This window comes from Carassius gibelio, chromosome A3 (genome assembly GCF_023724105.1).
Source record: "Carassius gibelio isolate Cgi1373 ecotype wild population from Czech Republic chromosome A3, carGib1.2-hapl.c, whole genome shotgun sequence".
NCBI classification, from domain to species: Eukaryota; Metazoa; Chordata; class Actinopteri; order Cypriniformes; family Cyprinidae; genus Carassius; species Carassius gibelio.
The window spans coordinates 5,360,060-5,384,915 of record NC_068373.1 but is presented as its reverse complement, the minus strand read 5'-3'; the positions used below and the strand labels follow the sequence as shown (position 1 = coordinate 5,384,915).

The 24,856-nt window shown below is 37.7% G+C and overlaps 2 protein-coding genes across 4 annotated transcripts in view; one reads left to right on the top strand and one right to left on the bottom strand.

Annotated features, from left to right (window-relative positions):
• The window catches only part of LOC127944393 (cytohesin-3), a 39,855-nt gene extending 37,761 nt beyond the window's left edge, over window positions 1-2,094 (top strand). The window contains exon 13 of one of the 2 annotated variants that reach the window (XM_052540289.1): window positions 1,094-2,094. In XM_052540289.1, coding sequence (XP_052396249.1) covers window positions 1,094-1,166 — 73 coding nt within the window. In that variant the 3' untranslated portion in view covers window positions 1,167-2,094. The remainder of the gene's footprint in view (window positions 1-1,093) is intronic. The other variant, XM_052540282.1, reaches the window with a different exon arrangement.
• Window positions 2,095-2,667: 573 nt separating this feature from the next.
• LOC127944433 (voltage-dependent calcium channel gamma-5 subunit-like) lies at window positions 2,668-23,493 on the bottom strand. 2 transcript variants are annotated; one of them, XM_052540352.1, is made up of 7 exons: window positions 23,415-23,493; window positions 22,037-22,083; window positions 21,329-21,554; window positions 19,345-19,431; window positions 13,397-13,537; window positions 13,175-13,320; window positions 2,671-3,328 (listed from the first exon to the last, which is right to left on the bottom strand). In XM_052540352.1, exons 3-7 carry the CDS (start codon window positions 21,522-21,524, stop codon window positions 3,071-3,073), a joined length of 828 nt encoding a protein of 275 aa, XP_052396312.1. In that variant the 5' UTR covers window positions 21,525-21,554; window positions 22,037-22,083; window positions 23,415-23,493; the 3' UTR covers window positions 2,671-3,070. The 2 variants fall into 2 exon arrangements, with proteins under 2 accessions (XP_052396319.1, XP_052396312.1); XM_052540359.1 differs by lacking the exon at window positions 23,415-23,493 and having other exon boundaries at window positions 2,668-3,328; window positions 21,329-21,539; window positions 22,037-22,057.
• Between the last annotated feature and the right edge of the window lie 1,363 nt (window positions 23,494-24,856).

Below are 24,856 nucleotides of genomic sequence, written 5' to 3'. Positions count from 1 at the left end.
TGCCTGGTCAGCAAAGTTTTGACCCACCCAGTGCAGACATTTTTAGAAAGATTTCGGGTATTTTCGAAATAGATTGTCACTTACTAATGCCGTATAGCATATTCTATATAGCCTACTAACAGCAATCGAAAAAATAATATATGATCAATATGGCATGAAATCCTCATATTTGATGTAAGTGACATCCTTTTAGACTTTTGGGGATGAAAAAATTTAATTCCTTGCATTTTTCATTATTAATGTAAATTTGTGACAGTCCAATCAAAAACTCAGATTCTGATACTAAAATACTACATTAATCCGAACATAAAGCATGCATATTAAACACATTTCCAAAGATACATTTCCAAAGAACAAAGATATGAAGAACACTCATTCTGCTTTGCATGTCCAAGGACTCAATGTTTCAACTACTTTTAGTGTTTTTTTAGAGAGGGGGAGTCTCAAATAATATAGAGAGAAATATAGGAAAAGCATAGCTCTGTTCCAAAACCTAGTGAACTGCACAGAAAAAGTTCTTGCAGATAAAATAATATGACTAAATAAAAGTCCACTTAAGTGTATTTAGCACACCTTCATGACTTTACAAGTTTAGAAATAATCCTTATAAAGCAGCATAATGTTGCCATCTATGTGTCTGGAGTGCACATGTGATGCTTTAAAAAGCTGTCTACATAGAGAGCTAACCCAGCTGTAGTCTAATCACAATGAAAGAAGCACTTCCTGCAGCGGAGGATGAGTTTCACACGATGCTAACAAGATTTCCACATCAGCAGAGCATTCGTGACTCTTTATAGAGCTCTTTGTAGAGCACTCACCCTTACAGGAACGTTAGATATCGGTCGCTGATCAGCCTTTAACCTTAGCAGGTCAGAACAAGACAGAAACGCCCCTCAAAAACGAGAGGCGGGGTTAAATAGGGGCGGGGTCTGCCCTCAGAAAGCATGGCAACCAAACTGGGTCGCTGAACAAACTCCTTTCTGATGCAAGTTAATACAGGGGTGTGTAGTGTATATTATGTGCTGCATTTCCATATCAAAGACGCCGAGGTCTCTCTGCCTCTCCTCACATCTCCTTTAATTGGTTCCTTCAGAGCGAGCATCAGCCGGGACCCCTTCTACGACATGCTGGCCACCAGGAAGAGACGAATCGCCAACAAGAAGTGAAGTCTGCATCCAAAGCGCCTCCCCTGAAGCCTAACGCACACTGCCTTCTGGGACAGCCGTTGTGCTCGAGTGTGTTTGATGAAGAATTCATGTTTATATTCCCTTTCTTGTGTTTCTGTTCGCCCAGCTGTCCTGCTCTGTTTGTATCTGCATGGATGTTGGTATGTATACCTGGGCAGCTCACTTCACGACAGATGTCAGATAGAAAAGCCATTTATTTCAAGAGACTAGGCCCTTTCCAACACCCAGCAACCTGAACGCACAGGGCTCTGAGACAGTAAGCCTGCGTGGACGTCATCTCTTATGGTGCTTGAAGACGTCCTGCGTGCTCAAATATGCTAATAATGCTAATGCTAATGCTAACACTAGGTGGCCGTCTGGAGTCAGCTGGACTGATTTCATGTTGTTCGAGTAAGAAACTGCAAATATATAATGCATAGATTTAGTTTCTAACCTTTCTGTTCTGGTCTTAGATAACACAATGATGTGTAGATGTAATTTGAATGAATTTGCTTGCTTTTGTGTTCTTATGACAAGTATAGTTGAATATCTTTTTATATTTATTTTCTTCGTGAAATGACTTTATTCTACACATAATTGGTAAACTATAGAGCTAAGTTATGTGTAAATACTGTAAACTTTTTTGTGTGTAAGTACAATCTTTAGCATATAAATCTACTGGCTTTTTAATGTTAGGGCTCTTTGCTCAGCAGCCTTAAAATAATGTACTTCTGTCAGGGAAAAACACCTTGTTATTCTGGAAAATGAAGTTTAATCCAGTAGCAATTTATATGTGGTTGTAAATAACAGCTCTGTCCAAGGGCAGAACACTATCTCCAATGCCCTTTGGGCTCCAGATTAATTTTTATATGTCTGTATAAGCTATTGGTCAAACTGTACATGAAATATAAATACATAAAACATTCATAAAGGTAAAAGTTTCATGAGTGACCCCCCACATATCTCTTTGACCCAACTTTGATCATAGCATGAACACTACTTTCTTGCTCTAAATCACATTCTGAGTATTGAATCAAACACTTTCAGTTCTTTTCGTTGTATTTAAGTGATTGGTTTTGAGAAGACAAGAGTAAGCAGAGCTGGAGTTTACAGTAGACAAAAGATGGCCATGTATAGCATATAGAATTTATAGATTACAGCCATTGCACTGTAAATGCAATACAAAATATTAATGTAAAACTAAAATGCATCATCATAGCTATGAAAAACACAAAACAGTTCAGATACATGCTTACAAAAAAAAAAAAAAGTATATAACTAAAGAAGTAAGCTTTTGGACAACTACATAATATTACAATCTCATCACAAATATTGAAAAGATTGGTTTAATTTTTAGTTTTTCTATGTTTGATACGTTTCATTTCAGCTGTGCAATAATCCACGATATTAGTGAGATTCATGGTACATTTGTTCTGTTGTGTTTTTACATTAATTTTGTTCTATATATATATATATATATATATATATATATATATATAAAGACAATTTCTGCACTCATTTACTAACAATTTTATCAGAATAACCTCTATAAGAATACAATTTGATATGAATAGATATTATATCGCATCACATACATAATATAATACACCATACAAATAAATGTAGGCTGTTCTTGAAAACATATTGATCTATTTGAAGGCTAGTGATCCATAATGGCTACAATTCATAATTGTATAAGCACCATAAATATTTACATGGCATGATTATTCATTTTAGCAGTGTGTGAGTCACTCCAGAGAAGAATACTATACTGCCATCTGCTGGAACAAAGTCATCAGTACAAGCTCACTACAGAACAGGAAAATGACTATCATACCTTCTATCAGTCTGGTCCCTTACACGAGGCAATGTGTTTAAAAGCCAGTTCTGACGGACTCTGAGCTTCAGCAGGGAGAGGACGACACCCGCTCGTAGTCGGGGCACTTGAGCAGGGCAGGGTAGCTGGCGTTCATCTGAAACGAGGTGTCGCTGGAGATGTCTGACGGGCTGCGTCCCCGCGGCCAGGCGTCGGGGTGAAGGAACTGACCCGAGTGATCGGAGCAGTTACTCAGGCGCGGCCGGTAGAAGCTGCGGTGGGGCTGGTAGATTTCCTCCGCTGTGTAACGCTTCATGAACAGGTAGACTGACATCACACCTGCACTCTGAACAGAGAGAAGAAAACACAAAGAACAGTAAAGATTTAGAGAAAATGGTTATGATTATGACTATGTAAAAAGGTACAAATATATTTAGAACCTTTCTACAATTAAATATAGACAGACTGATATCTACAGGTCCTTCTCAAAAAATGAGCATATTGTGATAAAGTTTATTATTTTCCATAATGTAATGATAAAAATTAAACTCATATATTTTAGATTCATTGCACACCAACTGAAATATTTCAGGTCTTTTATTGTTTTAATGCTGATGATTTTGGCATACAGCTCATGAAAACCCAAAATTCCTATCTCAAAAAATTAGCATATCATGAAAAGGTTCTCTAAACGAGCTATTAACCTAATCGTCTGAATCAACTAATTAACTCTAAACACCTGCAAAAGATTCCTAAAGGGTTTTAAAAACTCCCAGCCTGGTTCATTTCTCAAAACCACAATCATGGGTAAGACTGCCGACCTGACTGCTGTCCAGAAGGCCATCATTGACACCCTCAAGCGAGAGGGTAAGACACAGAAAGAAATTTCTGAATGAAGAGGTTGTTCCCAGAGTGCTGTATCAAGGCACCTCAGTGGGAAGTCTGTGTGAAGGAAAAAGTGTGGCAAAAAACACTGCACAATGAGAAGAGGTGTCCGGACCCTGAGGAAGATTGTGGAGAAGGACTGATTCCAGACCTTGGGGGACCTGCGGAAGCAGTGGACTGAGTCTGGAGTAGAAACATCCAGAGCCACCGTGCACAGGCCTGTGCAGGAAATGGGCTACAGAGAAGCAGCACTGGACTGTTGCTCAGTGGTCCAAAGTACTTTTTTTGGATGAAAGCAAATTTTGCATGTCATTCGGAAATCAAGGTGCCAGAGTCTGGAGGAAGACTGGGGAGAAGGAAATGCCAAAATGCCTGAAGTCCAGTGTCAAGTACCCACAGTCAGTGATGGTCTGGGGTGCCATGTCAGCTGCTGGTGTTGGTCCACTGTGTTTTATCAAGGGCAGGGTCAATGCAGCTAGCTATCAGGAGATTGTGGAGCACTTCATGCTTCCATCTGCTGAAAAGCTTTATGGAGATGAAGATTTCGTTTTTCAGCAGGACCTGGCACCTGCTCACAGTGCCAAAACCACTGGTAAATGGTTAACTGACCATGGTATTACTGTGCTCAATTGGCCTGCCAACTCTCCTGACCTGAAACCCATAGAGAATCTGTGGGATATTCTGAAGAGAAAGTTGAGAAGCGCAAGACCCAACACTCTGGATGAGTTTAAGGCCGCTATCGAAGCATCCTGGGCCTCCATAACACCTCAGCAGTGCCACAGGCTGATTGCCTCCATGCCACGCCGCATTGAAGCAGTCATTTCTGCAAAAGGATTCCCGACCAAGTATTGCGTGCATAACTGAACATAATTATTTGAAGGTTGACTTTTTTGTATTAAAAACACTTTTCTTTTATTGGTCGGATGAAATATGCAATTTTTTGAGACAGGAATTTTGGGTTTTCATGAGCTGTATGACAAAATCATCAGTATTAAAACAATAAAAGAACTGAAATATTTCAGTTGGTGTGCAATGAATCTAAAATATATGAAAGTTTAATTTTTATCATTACATTATGGAAAATAATGAACTTTATCACAATATGCTAATGTTTTTAGAAGGACCTGTATATGCAATAAAAGTGTTTAATTAATGGCATTTAATTCACTACGGGGTGCCAAGTACCATTTGACCTGGACATGAAAATTATTGCAGATCATTGCAGCCTCATACGAGCGCACTTGTAAAAGGTTTTAAAGGAAAGTTACAATAGTAAAGGAAACAAAAGAGCTAAAAAAAGAGTCTGTAACACTGTAGGCTGTCGCTTTACTCCAAAGAGCACAATACACTGAGCAAAGATGACGCGAGTCAACTGTGTAGATCAGAGGAAGATTTTCAAACATTAAAGGAATGTTGTATATTATGCAATACATAAGTATAGCACTGTCAACCAAGATTTAGATACGGGCAATATTCCACAGTGAATGTTTCAAACAGTAGCATCGGGTCGCATACTTCCACGTTTGAGGATCTGAACATCTAAAACATCCTAATTTGTAATTACCATAATTATGAAATAGCATGCTGCATTGTTGTCTCATGACCTAATGTAGTTCGTCACCTTAAGTCAGCATGTGGCTTCAATCGTTATCTTGGAAATAAAACTGGTTTTCTTTTTCTTTTCAGTTTTGTGAAATCTTAGTTCAGTCTTTAGTTCAATTACACCTTTTGAAAAAAGTGCACTTGAACATACATTTAAAAAGATAACTGATAATGGATATATTTATATGATTTAAAAGAATATACTGTCTTTTATTGAATGTAATGCCTTCGGAATCTTAGCTGAATGTTATTTGCAATTAAATGAACTACTATAGTTCATAGTATTATAAATATAGTATTATAGTTTACATTTACATTAAATGTAATTAGTTGAACTTAGTTGAGTGCTTGATGCTAAACTAGTTTCAGAATTGCTTTACTGTGTTTAAAATATTTCTGTACTGCTGAATGTACTGACGAGCATTTATGGGAAACAAAAATTTTATATAATCTCTATTGAAACAAGTATTCAAGTCCTTATACATATATATATATATATATATATATATATATATATATATATATATATATATATATATATATATATATATATATATATATATATATATATATATATATACAGTCAGGTCCATAAATATTGGGACATCGACACAATTCTAATCTTTTTGGCTCTATACGCCACCACAATGGATTTGAAATGAAAGGAACAAGATGTGCTTTAACTGCAGACTTTCAGCTTTAATTTGAGGGTATTTACATCCAAATCAGGTGAACGGTTTAGGAATTACAACAGTTTGTATATGTACATCCCACTTTTTAAGGGACCAAAAGTAATGGGACAGATTAACAATCATAAATCAAACTTTCATTTTTTAATACTTGGTTGCAAATCCTTTGCAGTCAATTACAGCCTGAAGTCTGGAGATCAATTAGACATCAGCGTACGCTGGGTTTCATCCCCGGTGATGCTCTGCCAGGCCTCTACTGCAGCTGTCTTCAGTTCCTGCTTGTTCTTGGGGCATTTTCCCTTCAGTTTTGTCTTCAGCAAGTGAAATGCATGCTCAATCGGATTTAGGTCAGGTGATTGACTTGGCCATTGCATAACATTCCACTTCTTTCCCTTAAAAATCTCTTTGTGGGATGTACATATACAAACTGTTGTAATTCCTACACCGTTCACCTGATTTAGATGTAAATACCCTCAAATTAAAGCTGAATGTCTGCAGTTAAAGCACGTCTTGTTCGTTTCATTTCAAATCTATTGTGGTGGTGTATAGAGCCAAAAAGATTAGAATTGTGTCGATGTCCCAATATTTATGGACCTGACTGTGTATATATATATATATATATATATATATATATATATATATATATATATATATATATTGGATGGAGGGGAGAGAGACCCCAATTAACTTCTCAGCTGCTCTCACTTGCGTTGCAGAGTCTTTCAGCAGGACGCGTTGCAGGCGCCATACCACACAGTGATGCAGCTCGACAGGATGGTCTCGATGGTGCCTCTGTAGAAGGTTTACATGATCGGGGGTGGGGCTCTGGCTCTTCTCAGTTTGCAGAGGAAGTAGAGACGCTGCTGTGATTTCTTGGCCAGTGCTTCTGTGTTTTCAGTCCAGGAGAGGTCCTCTGTGATGTGCACACCCGGGAACTTGGTGCTGCTCACTCTCTCCACAGTCGCACCATTGATGGTCAGAGGAACATGCTGAGTGTGTGCTCTCCTGAAGTCAACAACAATCTCCTTTGTCTTCTTCACATTCAGAGAGAGATTGTTGTCTAATGGGACCCACCACAGTCATGTCATCTGCAAATTTAATAAAGAGGTTGTAGTTGTGTGATGGTATGCAGTCGTGGGTCAGCAGCTTGAAGAGGAGGGGGCTCAGCACACATCCTTGGGGGGCCCCAGTATTTAGTGTGATGGTGCTGGATGTGTTACTGCCGACCCGTACTGCCTGAGGCCTTCCAGTCAGAAAGTCCAACAGACAGTTGCACCGCAAAGTGTTAAGCCTAAGCTGGACCAGTTTGTACTGTAAATGAGCTGTTGAGGGATGATTGTGATGAAAGCTGAACTGAAGTTTATGAACAGCATTCTGACGTATAAGTCCTTTTTGTCTATATGTGTGAGTGCTGAGTGGACTCAGTGACGATGGCATTATCGGTAGACAGGTTGAACCGATATGCAAACTGGAAAGGGTCCAGGGAGGGGGGAGGGCAGACTTGATGTGGTGCATGACTAGCCTTTCAAAGCACTTCATGACGATGGGAGTAAGTGCAACAGGATGGTAGTCATTGAAGCAGGATGGAGATGGCTTCTTCATGACTGGAATTAAGGATGGTAATTTTGAAGCTTGTGGGAACAACAGCCTGACTAAGTGAGATGTTGAAAATGTCTGTGAAGACATCAGTGAGTTCTGCTGCACAGTCTCTCAGTACATGCCCAGGAATGTTGTCTGGACCCGGAGCTTTGCGTGCGTTGATCCTGCTGAAGGATCTCCTCACGTTGTCTGGGGTCTGCGTTATCACCTGGTCACCGGGAGGAGGTGGAGTCTTCTGTGCAGTGGTGCTGTTTTGTTGCTCAAAGCGAGGGAAGAAGGTGTTCAGCTCATTCAGCAGAGAGGTGTTGTTGTCACAGGTCTGTGGTGGGGGCTTGTAGACCATAATGGTCTGTATCCCCTGCCACAGGCTCTGAGTGTCTCTGCTGTCACTGAATTGATGGGCTAACTTCCTGGAGTACTGTCTCTTAGCCTCTCTGATGCCGCAGGACAGGTTGGCCCTGGCTGTTCTCAAGCCCACCTCATCTCCTGCTCTGAAGGCAGTGTTCCATGTCTTCAGGAGTCTGTAGACTTCACCTGTCATCCACGGTTTCTGGTTGGCCCAGACAGTGATGTTTTTTTTTTTTTTTAATTCAGTGATGTCATCATCTCAGTTCAGTTTAAATAGTATCTGTGCAATCATTTGCAATCAAGTCAACGATATTGTTTTAAATGAAGTGTCCCCAACTAAGCAAGCCAGAGGCGACAGTGGCAAGGAACCAAACCTCCATCGGTGACAGAATGGAGAAAAGACCTTGGGAGAGACCAGGCTCAGTTGGGGGGCCAGTTCTCATCTGACCAGACAAAACCAGCAGTTCAATGTGAGGTTGCAGCAAAGCCAGATTGGAAGAAGAATCATCTTTTTCCTGTGGTCTTGTCCTGGTGGTCCTCTGAGACAGGGTCTTTACAGGGGATCTGTATCAGTTGGGGCTGTAGTTGTCCTGGTCTCCGCTGTCTTTCAGGGCTGTAGAGTTCCTTTCTAGGTGCTGATCCACCATCTGGTCTGGAAACATTTTGGATCCGGGTGGCTGCAGTGACCCTCTGACTTGGATACAGACTGGATCTGGTGGCTATGGTGACCTCGGAATAAGAGATAAACTGACTAAGATTAGCGTAGATGCCATTCTTCTACCGATGTAGCAAATACATCGGGTGTTATGGGAAGTGTTCCCAGTTCCGGTTTACCTGAATCATAAGTAATAATTATAATTGATAAGAATGAAATATTAAAATAAAAGGAACAGGAAAACAGACTCGGGGTTACATCATCTGAATACACCACACAATTTTTGTCTGATTGGTACATGTAAAATGTTTTTATATCATATGTCCTACTAAGTCAACAATTCCACCCCCCCCCCCCCCACCCATAAAGGTCAGCGCAGGGTTGATATGACATGACAATGAGGTGATACAGATAAGCTCAGTTAAAAATACAGATGCAACTGTGGTTTCTTTTCCTACATCCTGTTGAAACATTACTTAATGATAAGAAAATGTACCTTTTATGTGTCAACTGAAGAATATAAATAATATAAATGAGTAATCCTTGAGTACACCAAAAGACTAATATCAAACATAAACCAAACACTACAAAAGTAATTCCATAACATATCGAATACGCAAGACACCTTTATTGCTGTTTAAACACACTTTCAGCATAAGCTCCTATAAGAGCTTACCAAAAAACACTTGTTTTCAATTTACATATGAAGTCAACTGGCAGAAATGGCATAGTGAATACCCTGGTGCTTTGCTCCTCTGTTTGGCCTTTTTCTGATTTCCCACATACAGAGCAAAACACCTGTTTTGACACTGCAATTATTAGAAGGTAGATAGGATTATAATTAATCTCTGTGTGTCTAACATGGAAATAAACTGTTTGTTCAAAGTGCTTTATACCTGATGCCAGCAAAATGTCTATGGCCAACCTTTTCCAGTAGTGGCACATAATCTCCATGCAAGACAGCACACACATTCAGTACATATACAGGCCACTCTATTGGGTACAACTGTTCAATTGCATGGTAACACAAATTGCTAATCAGCCAATCACATGGCAGCAACTCAATAGATTTAGGAATCTAGATGAGGTGAAGACGACTTGCTGAAGTTCAAACCGAGCATCAGAATGAGGAAGAAAGGTGATTTAAGTGATTTTGAACGTGGAATGGTTGTTGGTGATAGATGGGCTGGTCTGAGTATTTAAAAAAAAAAAGGTAGATCTACTAGGATTTTCACATCACAAAGCTCAAATTATCTCATACTGGTTTATTGAACATGAAAATAAGTTCACGTAACTGTAATGGCCTCCACAGTCACCAGATCACCACATCATTATGTAGCAGCTTGTTTTGTAACAGTGTGAGCCTCTTTTAAAAAGGTATTGTACTGGAAGTGAAGTTATGGTGTGTCTATGAAGCAACAAAGAGATGCTGCAAATGTATGTTTTACGGCCAATACTTGTATTTCCTGACTTCTGATATGTTTCTCAGGGTCACATAATTATGTAGCAGTTTGTTCTGTAACCGTGTGAGCCTCTTTTAAAATGATATTGTACTGGAAGTGAAGTTATGGTGTGTCTATGAAGCAGGGATGCTGCAAATGTATGTTTTATGGCCAATACTTGTATTTCAAGACTTCTGATATGTTGAAGAGGGTCACGTAATTAGTTAGCAGCTTGTGTTTTACCCGTGTGAGCCTCCTTTGGAAAGGTATTGAACTGGAAGTGAAGTTATGGTGTGTCTTTGAAGAAACACAGGGATTCTGCAAATGTATGTTTTATGGCCAATACTTGTATTTCAAGACTTCTGATATGTTCTACAAGGTCACATAATTATGTAGCAGCTTGTTTTGTAATGGTTTGAGTCTCTTTTAACAAGGTATTGAACTGGAAGTGAATTTATGGTGTCTCTATGAAGAAACACAGGGATGCTGCAAATGTATGTTTAATGGCCAATACTTGTATTTCAAGACTTCTGATAAGTTGAAGATTGTTACATAATTATTTAGCAGCTTGTTTTGTAACCGTATGAGCCTCTTTGAAAAAGATATTTTACTGGAAGTGAAGTTATGGTGTGTCTATGAAGCAACACAGGGATGCTACAAATGTATGTTTTATGGCCAATATTTGTATTTCCTGATTCTTATATGTTGAAGATTGTCACATAATTATTTAGCAGCTTGTTTTGTAACCGTGTGAGCCTCTTTGAAAAAGATATTGTACTGGAAGTGAAGTTATGGTGTGTCTATGAAGCAACACAGGGATGCTACAAATGTATGTTTTATGGCCAATACTTGTTTTTCCTGACTTCTGATATGTTGAAGATTGTCACATAATTATTTAGCAGCTTGTGGTGTAACTCTTTGGAAAGGTATTGAACTGGAATTGAAGTTATGGTGTGTCTATGAAGAAACAGGTATGCTGCAAATGTATGTTTTGTGACCAATACTTGTATTTCAAGAATTTGTAACCGTCTAAGCCTCTTGTAGAAAGTTATTGAACTGGAAGGTGTCTCTCTAAAGGCACAACATGCAGGTGCATCTCAATAATTAGAATGTCGTGGAAAAGTCCATTTATTTCAGTAATTCAACTCAAATTGTGAAACTTGTGTATTAATTACATTTATAAATAAAATAAAAGTAGTTTAAGTATTTGGATCTTTTAATTGTGATGATTTGGGCTCACATTTTACAAATACCCACCAATTCACTAGCTTTACAAATTAGAATTCTTAATAGGACCAATAATAATAATAATAATAATAAATTAGTACAACAAGTATGTTCATTTACTGTACATGTACTCAATATTTAGGAGCGGTTCCTTTTGCTTTAATTTCTGCCTCAGTTCGGTGTGGCATGGAGGTGAATAGTTTGTGGCACTGCTGAGGTTATATGGAAGCCCAGGTTTCTTTGGCAGTGGCCTTCACCTCATCTGCATTGTTTGGTCTTGTTTCATCTTAACAAATTAGAATATGGTGACATGCTAATCAGTTAATCAACTCAAAACACCTGGAAAGGTTTCCTGAGCCTTCAAAATGGTCTCTCAGTTTGGTTCACTAGGATACACAATCATTTTTGGCCCCTGCCTGCACTGCCAAAAGCACCAAAAGTTGGTTAAATGACAATGGTGTTGGTGTGCTTGACTGGCCAGCAAACTCACCAGACCTGAACCATATAGAGAATCTATGGGCTATTGTCAAGAGGAAGATGAGAAACAAGAGACCAAAAATTGCAAATGAGCTGAAGGCCACTGTCAAAGAAACCTGGGCTTCCATACCACCCCAGCAGTGCCAAAAACTGATCACCTCCATGCCCCGCCAATTGAGGCAGTAATTAAAGCAAAAGGAGCCCCTACCAAGTATTTAAGTACATGTACAGTAAATTAACATACTTTCCAGAAAGCAAACAATTCACTAAAAATGTGTACTTATGAAGTATTCTAATTTGTTATGCAATGGCCAAGTCAATCACCTGACCTAAATCCGATTGAGCATGCATTTCACTTGCTGAAGACAAAACTGAAGGGAAAATGCCCCAAGAACAAGCAGGAACTGAAGACAGCTGCAGTAGAGGCCTGGCAGAGCATCACCGGGGATGAAACCCAGCGTACGCTGATGTCTAATTGATCTCCAGACTTCAGGCTGTAATTGACTGCAAAGGATTTGCAACCAAGTATTAAAAAATGAAAGTTTGATTTATGATTGTTAATCTGTGGATGTGGGATGTACATATACAAACTGTTGTAATTCCTACACCGTTCACCTGATTTGGATGTAAATACCCTCAAATTAAAGCTGAAAGTCTGCAGTTAAAGCACATCTTGTTCGTTTCATTTCAAATCCATTGTGGTGGTGTATAGAGCCAAAAAGATTAGAATTGTGTCGATGTCCCAATATTTATGGACCTGACTGTATATATATATATATATATATATATATATATATATATACACACACACACACACACACACACACACTACAGTTACAATTATAATTAATTACTTCAAATGTAAACCCTTATTTGTCCTTTACAGTAAAAAACTGCTATGTGCATACTGCTCATTTTAACAAATGTACTCATCTGGTTATGTTATGCTCAGTACATACTGTATATACACTACCACTGCAACAGAAAGAGTTATTACTGCAGATTTGATGTTAAACTGAGGAAGTTTCAATTATAGCATGCTGTAATCTTCAGCATTTCACAAATATATAGAGCTTCAATTGCACTGAACCCTTTGACACTCTTGAATCTTTTATGCACGAAGCACTGTTTGAATGGAATCAGTTCATTAAACATTCAGGCTGTATCTACCGCATAAAAGTTCAATTCAGTGCGAACGCCCTAATAATGGAGAAAAGTGAGAGAAGAATGACAGTAAATTATAGTGTCTGAATGAAAAAGCTTTTCACCTCAGTGAGCAGGAAGGAAATGGCAGCAAACGCAAACGACCAGCCGTACTTATAGCTGAAATATGCCTCATTACTCTTGGTCCTGCTGAACATCTCGTCGTTTATGCTGGAGATGTAGAGCACCAAACCAACCACCAGAGACAGACCTGCGTGACAGACAAACATCAGTCTGACAGATAAAGAAGACATGTCAGAATGACAGAGGAGGAAGAGGAAGTGTACCTGACAGGATGAAGAAGATTCCAGAGACAAACGCCAGTATGGTGTGATGTGGCCGAATGTGTCCGATATTGTTGAGCACAAAACCAATGAACATAAAGAACAAACTGACCAGGGGGAATGGTGTGGCCGAACGAATCATCTCTGAAAATATTATCACGAGAAAGAAAATCAAGAAAGAGTTAACTTGTGTGACACCACAAAAGATAACTGTATGCTGTGAGTAGTGTTTCATTTGTTTGGGCACTTAAAACATCTGTTGTATTACTATTGTCACAAAGCTTAAGGCTTGTGGATCCATGTGCAGTAGTTCATTAGAGGGATAATCCACATTCGTGGTCAAACACAGTGAACAAACCAAATACTGATGGAGTTCAGGGCTGAGTCAAACTGAGCAATTCAAATCAATTTAGTTCAATTTTATTTTTATAGCGCTTTTTACGACAAATTTTTGCAAAGTAATTAATATTTCTATAATATTTCATCTGCTACGGTAACAAATCTTTCAGTAATTTAGTGGGTACAGGATCTAATAAACAGGTTGTTGGTTTAGATGCAGTGATAAGTTTATTTAGCTCTTGCTGCCCTATAGTTTTAAAGCACTGCAGTTTATCTTTGGATACGATGAATGAAGCTAAAGTATAAGACGCTGTAGAATCTAAATTTGTTATTGTATTTTTTGTGATGTTATCTATTTTATCAATGAAGAAATTCATAAAGTCATTACTATTAAACTATGAGGGAACATTTAGATCGGGTGGCGTCTGGTTATTTGATAATTAAGCCACTGTGCTAAATAAAAACCTTGGTTGTGGACCAGTAATCCAGGTCAACAGGCAGAATATCAAGAACCAGGAAAGCAAGACATGCGAGAAATAGGATAAAAGGTTTAGAACTGTAGCTGTGACTTAGTAATGAACAATTAAATTAACAAGGCTTATATAGGTGAGCTGACAGGGTTAACGAGACACAGGTGCAAACAATTAGTGCTGATGAGTGTGTGCAAGGATTATGGGAAATGAAGTCCATGTTGAGTAGACAAGGTAAAAAAGCAAGCGGACCAAGACCACTAAAATGAACGCGGTTCAAATGATTTATGCATGCAACATGGACCAAATACCTCTAAAACATGAAGTAATGACAAGAAGCAACACTATGCGACATGCTTTAATGACGTGGAAAGAGCAGTGTTGTCAAATAATAATGAGCAGAGGGGAAATGTGGAGTAACAAGGAGATGAAGTGCCTTTTATGTGGGTTCCAAGGTGGTGAAAATAAAATCATAAGAACATGCAGCAATGAGGGAGCTGTCCAGCAGATGCCATTGGGTGTTGTTCGACTTAAAGTGCTCTGTGCAGTGCCGCTTTAAGTTGAACAGAGCTTTTGTTTTGGATGTTTGGTGAGTTCTGTCGTGAAATATATGTTATTCAACCTGACCAATCAGGTCAAGAACATATCACTATGCCTTTAAGTTCGGTATCTTTATCACTGTCAGAAATACCAGTGTGAATGCTAAGCGTACCAGGACCAAATGTATCGTTTTCTTTTTTGGTGTGTGAACACACCCTAATAATATTACAGTTATTTTTTTTCTTCTTGCAAGTACCTTATGTAATCAACATTTAGCACACAATATACAACGATAGTAACAATTAAATTAATTTTGATTAAACTTTTCTGCTGTATTTGTTGCGGCAATACTGACAACAAAGACAAAATAACATTGGCAAGTAAAGCCAGGAAATAGTAAAACAAAGCAACTGCTTTATTTATTAATACTGCAATGTATTCTGGGAGTCAGAATAGTAGCTGAAAATCAGTCAAGCTCAAAGTTTTTGCTAACTGAGATTGTTAGTTTTACGTTTAGTCAATTTAATCATCTTAATTTAGCCCAACATAAGAATGTGACCACAGTATATTTCCTTTTTTAGTTTTAATAACTTCTAATTGTCAGTGTAACTCCAGGTACACATAACTTACTTTTTTAGACGTGAAGTTTATTCACTTTAAGGCAATGTGTTTTTTTGTTGTTGTTTTTTTTCAATTTAAGTCAATAATCACTATTTACAGTGTATAAAGAACCAAGATAACTGTAACCTTAAAGTTTTAAAACTGTTCTAGCTCTAAGACAACCGCTATAGTGATAATAACACATTGGAAATATGTCATTAGGATCACTTCCAGTCGACGAATGATAAATTCATTGACAGCCAATCATAATTTTTCCTTTTAGTGCACCCTGCTATTATTCTTTAAATTTGCATCTGTTGGTGTGTATGCTAATATAGCATATACAGTATTGTTCAAAATAATAGCAGTACAATGTGACTAACCAGAATAATCAAGGTTTTTAGTATATTTTTTATTGCTACGTGGCAAACAAGTTACCAGTAGGTTCAGTAGATTGTCAGAAAACAAACAAGACCCAGCATTCATGATATGCACGCTCTTAAGGCTGTGCAATTGGGCAATTAGTTGAAAGGGGTGTGTTCAAAAAAATAGCAGTGTCTACCTTTGACTGTACAAACTCAAAACTATTTTGTACAAACATTTTTTTTTCTGGGATTTAGCAATCCTGTGAATCACTAAACTAATATTTAGTTGTATGACCACAGTTTTTTAAAACTGCTTGACATCTGTGTGGCATGGAGTCAACCAACTTGTGGCACCTCTCAGCTGTTATTCCACTCCATGATTCTTTAACAACATTCCACAATTCATTCACATTTCTTGGTTTTGCTTCAGAAACAGCATTTTTGATATCACCCCACAAGTTCTCAATTGGATTAAGGTCTGGAGATTGGGCTGGCCACTCCATAACATTAATTTTGTTGGTTTGGAACCAAGACTTTGCCCGTTTACTAGTGTGTTTTGGGTCATTGTAAGGGCATGTCCTCTTCAGCATAGGGCAACATGACCTCTTCAAGTATTTTAACATATGCAAACTGATCCATGATCCCTGGTATGCGATAAATAGGCCCAACACCATAGTAGGAGAAACATGCCCATATCATGATGCTTGCACCTCCATGCTTCACTGTCTTCACTGTGTACTGTGGCTTGAATTCAGAGTTTGGGGGTCGTCTCACAAACTGCCTGTGGCCCTTGGACCCAAAAAGAACAATTTTACTCTCATCAGTCCACAAAATGTTCCTCCATTTCTCTTTAGGCCAGTTGATGTGTTCTTTGGCAAATTGTTACCTCTTCTGCAGATGCCTTTTTTTTAACAGAGGGACTTTGCGGGGGATTCTTGAAAATAGATTAGCTTCACACAGACGTCTTCTAACTGTCACAGTACTTACAGGTAACTCCAGACTGTCTTTGATCATCCTGGAGGTGATCATTGGCTGAGCCTTTGCCATTCTGGTTATTCTTCTATCCATTTTGATGGTTGTCTTCCGTTTTCTTCCACGTCTCTCTGGTTTTGCTCTCCATTTTAAGACATTGGAGATCATTTTAGCTGAACAGCCTATCATTTTTTGCACCTCTTTATAGGTTTTCCCCTCTCTAATCAACTTTTTAATCAAAGTACGCTGTTCTTCTGAACAATGTCTTGAACGACCCATTTTCCTCAGCTTTCAAATGCATGTTCAACAAGTGTTGGCTTCATCCTTAAATAGGAGCCACCTGATTCACACCTGTTTCTTCACAAAATTGATGACCTCAGTGATTGAATGCCACACTGCTATTTTTTTGAACACACCCCTTTCAACTAATTCAACTAATTGCCCAATTGCACAGCCTTAAGAGCGTGCATATCATGAATGCTGGGTCTCATTTGTTTTCTGAGAATCTACTGAACCTACTGGTAACTTGTTTGCCACGTAGCAATAAAAAAATATACGAAAAACCTTGATTATTCTGGTTAGTCACATTGTACTGCTATTATTTTGAACAATACTGTATAACATTTTAAATAACACTTTAGTTATTGTTAAAGTTGTAAATCTTAAAAGTCATCTGTACATCACTGCTCATGCTGTATGTTTTTTTTTTTTTTTTTGCAGTGTAGGAGACAATGGTTTCATTTTATTCAAATGCTTTTGTACAATAAGCGTGTGGTGTGTCAGTCATTAGCTTAGCTTAGCATGCTAACTTCGCTATTTAGGGAGTGCTATTTCTGTGAAGCATGTGAGTGCCTGTTAAAGAAGCTGTTGACAGTGTTGACGCTGCTTCTCTAAAGGATCTCTCACGCTGTCTTGCGGTCCATCAGCTCAGACCCTCAACTGGGTAATTACCAGCACACTGACGGGATGGCACCCGAAATAAACTCACTGAAGCCTCTAAAACAGCTTTCAAAACTGACATCCTGCATTAACTATACCGCTTTAGATTGTATAAGCAGTTGAATTTGAATATATTATATGGATTTTAAATATGAGAGTTGTTCTGGTCTGACAGCAGTTACTGTTAAATGCAAATAACAAAATTAATCATATAATTGCGCAGAGTGTATAGGATATTTAGAATGACAGCATGGACTGGTTGCATGACATGACCTCATCCTCAAAAACCATAAGCGGAACTACCCTTACGAAAAAGACGTTTATTCAAGTGTGCTATTAGAATACTTCTTTTAAACTAAAAACAGGAAAGTTTGCTTTTATTTTACTTTGTATGTACTTCTCAGAAATGGGCTTTATGTACTCATCAGAAATACACTTAAAGTATACTAAATATATTCTAAATATATTTGAGCTATACTCCTAGAATCTGTGTTTTCATTATTATACTGTAGAGGGCGCTAGTACACATCTTCTGCACAGAATTTCCACAAGAAAAACACACACAAGTGAAGAAAAAAAAAGAAACACCAGATACTAATGTAACATGATAATCTGACATGAAACAGCATGTCGACCGATGTAGAGGTTATAATTACAGTCAAGCTTTGGTGTGTTGATCATACGTTTTGATTATCATTCTGAATCCAATTCATAGTCTTTTTTCAGCTTTTTGTTCGAAATGGTATTTCTTTATTTTTTATGAAACACATTAAAGTGTTTCAAAAATTAATGCATGAAGCTAGAATAAAATGTATATACAACAGATACCCTGTTCTTTCTTTGGATATTTTGTATGTTCATATATTCAGGTTTCAAAATATATAAACAATAAAACCTAAATAGGGACATACTTAAAGTATGATGTAAAGTTCACTTAAAGAAAACTTATGAGTTTACTTGCAGTATAAAACTACTAATCTAGTAGTTTACTGAGACTATATTTTAAAGTGTAAAAAGTTTTTAATTAGTTAACTATCAGTAAACCTGTAAGTTCACTTTTAGTATAATTGCAGTACAAACTACAAACTATACGTACAAATACTTTTATATACTAGAAAGTGGGCCAATTTAGTCCCAAGGAGTATTGAAACAGTACACTTAAACGTATACTACTAGAACACTGATATTTGTATACTTTCTACATAAAGTATGCTCGAACTTTACTTAAGTGTACTTAGTAAAATAAACTTGAAGTATACTACTTTTTGGTAAGCGTAAGCAAGGTAAGAGAAAAACTGCAAGTTTAAATAATGTCTATTTGTATTAAAAAGGTGGTTCACCTAAATGTATTTCTTCTGCTGAACAAAATATAAGTTTATGAAGAATGTGCGTAACCAAACAGTTGCACGTCCCATTGACTCCCATAGTATAGAAGCCAATGGGGACAAGGAAAAGTTTGGTTACCCACATTCTTCAAAATGTTTTCTTTTACGTTCACCAGAAGATAAAATTCATACAGGGCTGGATTTGGAACAACTTGAGTACATGAGGGTGAGTAAATGATTTTTGGGTGAACCATACCTCTAAGTGCAAAGGGAAAGTTGGCAAAGGATATTTACACTAACTCTGTCGCTCCAAATCTGGATCCTGAAGTAAAACTGGTTCTGCAGAACTGCTGGAGTACTCAGTGATTTGTTTGTCATGCAGGTACTGTATAATCACTTACTCAGGACACTGACAGTAGACTCACTGGTCAGCTGGACGCTCATGGGCATCACATACTCAATGGTGAAGCAGCGACCCCTCTCCTCACCTGACACAGAGAGAGCACAGAGGACATGTGACTGCTGACAGTAATTTCTTTTTTTCCTTTTTTCTCCTGTGAGCTAAAGTATGAGTCAAAGATTTGAGTCACTGTCACTTTCCTCATGCGGTGCGACATACAGATCATGATATCACAGTCTGTCTCATATCACATTGACACATTCAACACTATAACACCCGCAGCAATGCAGTCCTCTCACATCAAAGCACAGAAACAATGTGAGACTTCCGGACTTCTGAAAGTTTTAAAGCACAGGGATCCCTGTAGAGCCCAAACGACTGCTCACATCTGTTCACAGTCACGCTCAATTTAACCTGCTATAAGCAGCGTGGGTTTGAACCAAACTCAGTCCAATCGCTCATCCACATCTTCACACACACAGCACGTCCTTTTGCTGAAACTAATGTTTGTGTTTGTGCCACAGTAAGCCGATGTTTGCCGATTCAGAGAAGTGTGAGCTCAACATGTCATCTAAACGATAACGAAACATCCTGAATCTACAGCAGGAGACATCCCATCATTAAACACATCCATGGAGATGTCAAAGGAGGGTAAAAGCTTAGAGCTGGAACCTTTGTAATCAGCCCAGAATGCCTGACCAGCCACAAATAATGGCGTAAATCCAATAAACCCCTTTGGATGTGTGATGTCTATTGGAAAGAACTTAAATGACTGGCTGTTTGCACAGGACAAATTTACAACACGGACAGATGAACTTATCAAACACAGTCCATAATAAGAAGTGAAGCTCTCAAAAAAAGACATTTTCTTTTTAAAAAAATAATAAAGTGATAATTTCATCATGCTGTAGAAAAAAAAAGTCTTGTTTTGTATTTTTGCAATGTGGCTTAGTTTCTTAAATATCAGCACTGGGAGTTGGGAGTTTTATTCACACCGTAATCTCAATTCACACCATCAGAGAGGAAACATTCACAGCGGATGGTGTCGTGACGAGGTGTGTGAACAAAAAACATCTGCAGTGAATGGAAACATCTAGACTCGCATGAAGAAATTCACAAATAAATAGATACATTATTAGAATTGATTCATTTAAATGAACCTGTTTAATACAACAGGCTCATACAAGACATTTATGTCATTTAAAAAACAGAATGTAAAGGTTTTAATTTGACCCCCCTAATTTGGTATTTTTAATACTAATATTTCCCTTCTAATCTTAATAAATAAATACATTTTTAAGCCTTATTTTGTACCTGTGGAAATTGTTGGATATTTTTGTTGTGTGTCTAAAATCAGTACACTGAAGAAACTTTGAGGCAGTAAGTGAGATGTATGGAAATGCAAAAAAAATAAAAATAAATCTCAATTCTTATTTCTTGCAATTCTGACTTCTTTTCTCAGAATTATGAGATATAAACTTGCAATTGCGAGTTAATAAGTCAAATTCTGAAAAAAAAAACCTATTTTCTTACAATTGTGAGTTTATATCTCACAGTTTTAACTTTATAACCCACAATTACAAGTTTATACCTCACAACTCTGACAACAAAGTCAGAATTGTGAGTTTATATCAGAATTCTGGGGAAAAGAGAATTGTGAGTGTGTATCACAGAATACAGAGGGGTGGGGGGTGTCAGGACTGTTAGTTTATATCACCGAACTCAGGGAGAAAAGTCAGAATTATGAGTTAATATCACATAAATAATGTGAGAAAAAAAGTAGCAATCACCTTTTTCATTTTTATTCAGTGTTGGAACAAGCTTTAATAGAGATGTGAATTGCTTGCATGTATATATAACTTCTCAAGCTGTGATGTTATGCGTACATGCAGTAGTCCAGGCAAGTCACAGATTCTGCTAAATGAGTAACTGTAAATCTAACTTGAGGTAGAGTACTCCTAAAGTAGAATCAGCCCTTTACTTACCTGCCAGAAAACAGACTCTCCAGAGGCCGGAGTGGATGGACATGTGTATGTCAGCGCTCTGGTTGAGAGGCAGGATGACGCCCTCCTCCAGGTAGAGCCAGTAGTCAGTGCTGACAGAGATACCCAGCAGCCCCAGACTGCATACCGCAAACACACTGCTGAGCAGGGTCAGAGCCTTCGTCCCGCACGTGCTCATGCCAGGGGTCGCTCACTACACACAGATAATCTGAGCCAGACGAAGACATAGCACTGCCAATTTACAAAGATCTGCTAGCTGACTGTAAATCAAGAGGGCGTCAATTTCCATCTGTAGCAAATCTGACACATAATGAATCATGATGTGCCTTGAAAACGAGATGAGAATCAAGATCCTCAAGTGTTTTCGGAAGCACACAGAATGCAGTCGGAATACCAACAATACAACTCACAGTGTGAGATTGACAAGCAGCACATTCACTGAAAAAAGGAGAGAGAAAATCATTCAGTAGCTTCTTAACAAAAATACACATGCATTTTCACATCTGAGCACCGCTGCAGATGCTGAGCATGTGATATGTGTCAGACACTCTCTGATGCACAATGCAGAATGAAAGTTTAGATCAGGCTGCTTGGCGTGTGGCATTGCAAAATCTAAGAATTAAGGTCACATGTCATTCAATTATCCCAATATCTGTCATATATGAATCTCTCATTTGAAATGCAGTATACCTGTCACTCAGAATGTGAGAGCGTCCATTGGTGCTGTGATGACGGACCTGTTTACAGAAGGACACATTCATGAGCTTCTCTCCTAGACACATGCACACAGTATTTAAAGACAGATGTGCAGAGATTATGTGCATGTTCAACCAGTTTAGTCTACAACAAAGCCGATTAATAAAAACTAATCTGCACAAACCCACATCTGTATTTACTGTTTTATATGGCTCACGTAAAACTCTTGACTTAAATGTTTATAAAGAACTCTGTTACTTCTGCAGAGATAATTTATAGTGGAGTTGAGTTTGTTTCACTGATGAACTATGCAACAGTTTTTGAAATAAACGTAATCAAAACTGAAATTTGAACCGAATAATGACACTTCTGAAGAGCTGCTTTACGGCTGAAATTAGTCTCATAACTGAAGAATTTTGAAACATTAGCAATGCTATTTCCCTTTAGTGTGAAGCTGCTTTGAAAAAGTCTGTACTGTATAAAGTGAAGGGCTATAGAAATACATTAGACTTGACTTGAACATGGGTTTGTCTCAAAACTTAGAAATGTGGGGCTTCTTATTTTTATCTGTATTTGTTTATGACCAATACCAATGCAGACAGGTTTTTTTTTTTAAGAACAAATTAATCATTTTTGTTAATAAATTATTTTATATTATTATATAATTATACATACCAAAGTTCCCACGGTTATTATTAGTAACAGTAGTGTAAGTGTAGTGTAAGAAATCATCCCAGAAATCACAGTGATGGATAGCCAATACCAACTATTTATTTATTTATTTTTCCAATAAATATATAGTACCCATGATAATAAAGCTAAAACTATGATAAGCGTGGTGCATTTTGGCAAGGGCGCACATCTGGAGACTTCCAGCCAGCAGCAGCAGCAGCAGCACACTACGATCATCAGCCTATAGCTCACTGTTTAGAGACTGTTGTTATCTTTAGAATGGTTTTGAATTGTCACCGCTTTTACTGGCGTCATCACCGTAAATAAAATGTTTATCTTTACTCCCTAGCCTACACGTTACAGAAATATGTCATTATATGTGTCAGCTGCTTTCTCATTATTATAAACATAGCTATGCGACAAATTAAGCGGTTTAAACCACATTTTAAGACTTTAACACATGTACATAATATCAACCATACAACCATATAAAGCACGTTTTAAAATATTATAGCTATGTAATGTGTAAATCTCCGTGTATTCCTCGTGTGTTTGCGCACACCTGGCGAATAAAGATAATTCTGGTTCTGACATGAAATCATCAGTACATTTAAGACATGATTTTCCGTTAACAAGTAGCCTATAAATGACCACATAAGCTTCATATTCCTTCATCTGCATTGAAGAGATGAGAAATTACCTGAAGGATGTTGCAGATGAGAGTAAGTGTAATCCAGCTGTGGAGTGAAGATCTCCTAGCAGCGCAGCCTGACCACGAAGATGAACACGAGCCAGCGCGCGCGCGGTGTGTGTGTGTCGCGGTGTGTGTGCGTGTGTGTGATGACAGTACGAGCGTCGCTGTTACGCTACATGTTAACGAGTCTGTTCCTTCAGACAGTTCGTTCAAAATGAAATGATTCGCCATTCAGCGATTCGTCATCGAGCCATCACTCAAAAGTGTTTCCCTAAAGTCACATCTCCTAGTTTTATGTAATGTTACTCGATTAATATCTCTGTAGTCCGCTTACAGTCGAGTGTTTCGCTAAAGGTCCATGGTTCGAGTCCTGGTCTTTTTGTTAACCCGGTGTGTTTTCCCTGACTGTTTATTCCGCCTGGGGGAAAAGACTTGCCTACTTTTAATATATATATATATATATATATATATATATATATATATATATATATATATATATATATATATATTAAAATAATGTAGCTATAGATAATGTAATATACGGTCAGTTGCTATACTGTAGCTACAGCTTTTATTTATTTAATGTAATGTGATGCAAATGATATATTCAGCCACAAGAACATCACAAATGAAGCTTCACAACAAATCAATCTTGTTATGGGTTCGCTTCAGTGTTCTACAGATTTCCTTTATCTTCATCATCAGGGTGTGCTGAAATATACATACAGTAGTCTATACTGTAATGGCTTTCAAGTACGTCCGGGGAGATGTTGCATTTTGACCTTTTGATTTATCATCATAAAATCTTTATTAAGCCACTTTTATAAAGCCATAAAAAAAATTAAAAGTCTGCTAACAGACCTTTTGCAAAAAAAAAATTCTTATCATTCTTACAACATGGCCTCAATTTTAAATGTTCTAAATATTTAATCTTTAAAAGGATTCAAGTAATTGTTAAAGGAACCCTTAAGGAACAGGAATCATTGGGAAACTGCATCTGAATTCAGATACTTCAATACTATATAGTACACTGTAAAAAATTTCTTGTTGTTTTTACAAAAACTTTTTGGCAGCTGTGGTTGCCAGAATAATTTTGTAAAAATACAGAAAACTGTAAACACATTTACGTCAAAAACTGTTAATTTTACAATATAAAGCTGTAATTTACTAACAAGAAAATGTGAATATAAACCAGTAAATTCAACAACACACAAAATTAAATCTGTTTTGTACCTTGAAAATACTGACAACCACCATAATAATAAAGATGGTACTGTATAAGAGAAAGCCACATGAAGTATCAAAGCTCATCACAAGTAGCTTCACCACAAGCAGAAGTTTATATTAACATATAGAAGGTGCACATTTATGGAAACACAAAACACCATCATGGTAACACACGTGATACTTAAATAATGCAAAAAACTTTCATTAAGCAACAGAAGATG

Excerpts from the sequence above, each read along its gene's own strand:
- LOC127944433 (XM_052540352.1), bottom strand. The coding sequence starts at position 21,524 with ATGAGCACGTGCGGGACGAAGGCTCTGACCCTGCTCAGCAGTGTGTTT. Across the intron at positions 13,538-19,344 it reads GTCTACTGTCAGTGTCCTGA|AGATGATTCGTTCGGCCACA; the intron begins GTAAGTGATTAT and ends TAATATTTTCAG. Across the intron at positions 3,329-13,174 it reads TTTCCTTCCTGCTCACTGAG|AGTGCAGGTGTGATGTCAGT; the intron begins GTGAAAAGCTTT and ends CTCTCTGTTCAG.